At 45.6% G+C, this 2,462-nt stretch overlaps 1 protein-coding gene across 1 annotated transcript in view; it reads left to right on the top strand.

The window, feature by feature from the left end:
- DYRK2 (dual specificity tyrosine phosphorylation regulated kinase 2) overlaps positions 1-2,462 on the top strand; it is a 10,149-nt gene that overhangs the window by 5,954 nt on the left and 1,733 nt on the right. Inside the window, 1 exon segment of the mRNA XM_007463575.1 lies at positions 2,405-2,462. This exon segment is cut by the window's right edge and continues 2 nt beyond it. Coding sequence (XP_007463637.1) covers positions 2,405-2,462 — 58 coding nt within the window.

Below are 2,462 nucleotides of genomic sequence, written 5' to 3'. Positions count from 1 at the left end.
AAAAAAAAAAAAAAAAAAAAAAAAAAAAAAATTGCTCTTGCAAAAATTGGTTTCTGAAGCTCAGAACGTTTTACTTTGTCCTCTTTTTAGGAGTTCCTAAAGCCCCAACGTTAATTTTGTCCCCAGTGAAGCCTCATGCTTTTTGTAGCATGTATACTGGTAATGTCGGTTTTTCTTCTGAAATCTCTCCAAGCTGCCCTGAAGAGAATGGTTCTCTAGGAGACATATATTTCTAATTTCAGGTCCTTTTATTCCCTGGTGCTTGAAAGACCGTAGTGGAGAGGAGGAGAGGTTCAGAGAGTGAGGCTTGGGAACAAAAATCCATGGACAAGCCTGTACTACTTTTGTATATACCCAGGACTTCCTAATGCCTTTTTATGAACTGCTTTGCTTTTGGCATAGAACGAGGATAAAATAACCTGTCCAGCTACCTGACAGAAGATAAGTTCACTTAGCATATGGAATATCATCTGTGAGTTGAATAAAAGGGTTCAACTAGAAGTCTTGCAGAAATCTGAGAAATAAAATCTCTCAATGAAGTCATGCTTCAGAAAGGCCCAAGTGCTATACTGTGTTCTACTTTGTTTTAGAAGATTGCAGAGAGAAAGTGCATGCCTCAGATAGTCCCTGTGCATGCTGTGTGTCAGTTAAAGAAAATTTGAAGGTCTTGGTCTCCTAGTAAGAAGGACTTGGAATTTCATTTTATAATCTAGGTAGTCCCAAACCACTTCCTGAATTATATTACATATACAGAGCACTTCTGCACATTTAGTGATATGTAAAGCCCGAGAGGTAGGATTTCGGAGGAGATGATGGGAAAAATACTGATAGTAGAGGACTTCAGCTAGTTGATTGTAAGCTCCTAAAGGGCAGGGACTCCGCCACATGTGTGGTTAGACCTCAGCTAACACTGGCTGAATGAATGAGGTGGATTGTGAGAGGCAAGTTGATCTTTAAGCTTTCATGGAGAAATCATCTAGTGGGATGCTTTTAAGACTTGTGAGTGATTGTCTGAGGCTGGCAAGAATTCCTAACTGGGAGGGGATCCTGGCTGCAAGTCCTCTTCTACCCCTCACCTCTTGGCCATAACAATGCTTGAAAGAAATCCCAAGTAGATCTCAGTAGGAAGGCTGGGGCCCCTTGGCTTATGCCATCAGTTTTGTTCAGACAGGAATGTTTGTGGATGGCATGTGTGCCTGAAATAGAACTTGCTACTTTGTATTCCTTGTCAGAAAGCTGAGTATCCCAGCAGCCTGGAGAAACACATGTCTTGAGAGGGCCAAGCCATTGAACAAAGGAAGGCCCAAAAGAGGGTGGCGGTTGGATTGTGGGGCCGAATGGCCTTAAATGGTCATCACAGCCAGTGAAGCCCAGAAACTTAAAAATAGGTTTGGGGTTTACAAGATGCTACAGAGTGCATATCTACATGGGAATCTTTCCAGCCTAAAAGTACAATTTTCTTTGCTTCTGGATCATGCACTTTCCTAGGTGTTATTAGTTTGATTTTCAGGTAGTGGAGAAGACCGAGAATGAAGACAGTAGTGTTCTCAGAATAGAGCTAAACACTGGAGGAGTAGTAAACATAGACCAACCTGGTCCCTGCCCTCACGATAATAGAGAAGCTGCTAAGTGAAGTGTGAAAAATGTTACGATCTGGGGGCGGGAGAGCCAGTAGAGTGCCGACGTGTTCATGCTTTTTCTGTATCCTCTTTCATCTTGATATCAAGTATGGGCTGCATGGCACCTCTATGATATCCCAGGCCCTGTGCTAAATCTTAGGTAGAGAGTGATGAGCAAGAAGCATGGTCTCCGCCTCCACTGAGGACTTACTCTAAGAACCCTGAAAACACATACAGCAAACTCTTTGTTACGTGTAGCAGCTATGGGGGTCTTTTTTCTTCCGGATCCCAAGTTTGATAGCCTTCCCCAGCCCCCCAACCTCTTCTGCTTTTACTTCTGTCTGAGGCTGTCCACGTCATGTCCGCTCTCCTGGCCGGGGTGTTCGTGAGGTCCCTCCTGCGTGCACAACTCTTTCCATTTAAGAAACCTGATTCTGGGGCTTCCCTGGTGGCGCAGTGGTTGGGAGTCTGCCTGCCGATGCAGGGGACACGGGTTCGTGCCCCGGTCCGGGAGGATCCAGCGTGCCGCGGAGCGGCTGGGCCCGTGGGCCATGGCCGCTAAGCCTGTGCGTCTGGAGCCTGTGCTCCGCAACGGGAGAGGCCACAGCAGTGAGAGGCCCGCGTACCGCCAAAAAAAAAAAAAGAAAGAAAGAAACCTGATTCTGGCTGTAAATTCATACCAAATTGGATTTTGTAAAGGTGGGGGTGGGCACCGATTTATAAAATATCCCTTTTGAACAGCCAGACCTCTTCCATTCTCTTGATGTTCCCTTTCTGAATTACAGATTGGCGGCAGTAAGCACACAATGAATGACCACCTACACGTCGGCAGCCACAGCCATG

Source organism: Lipotes vexillifer, unplaced genomic scaffold (assembly GCF_000442215.2).
Source record: "Lipotes vexillifer unplaced genomic scaffold, Lipotes_vexillifer_v1.1 scaffold602, whole genome shotgun sequence".
NCBI classification, from domain to species: Eukaryota; Metazoa; Chordata; class Mammalia; order Artiodactyla; family Lipotidae; genus Lipotes; species Lipotes vexillifer.
Note: the sequence above shows the minus strand (reverse complement) of the source record. Positions and strands in the feature narration are given on the sequence as shown.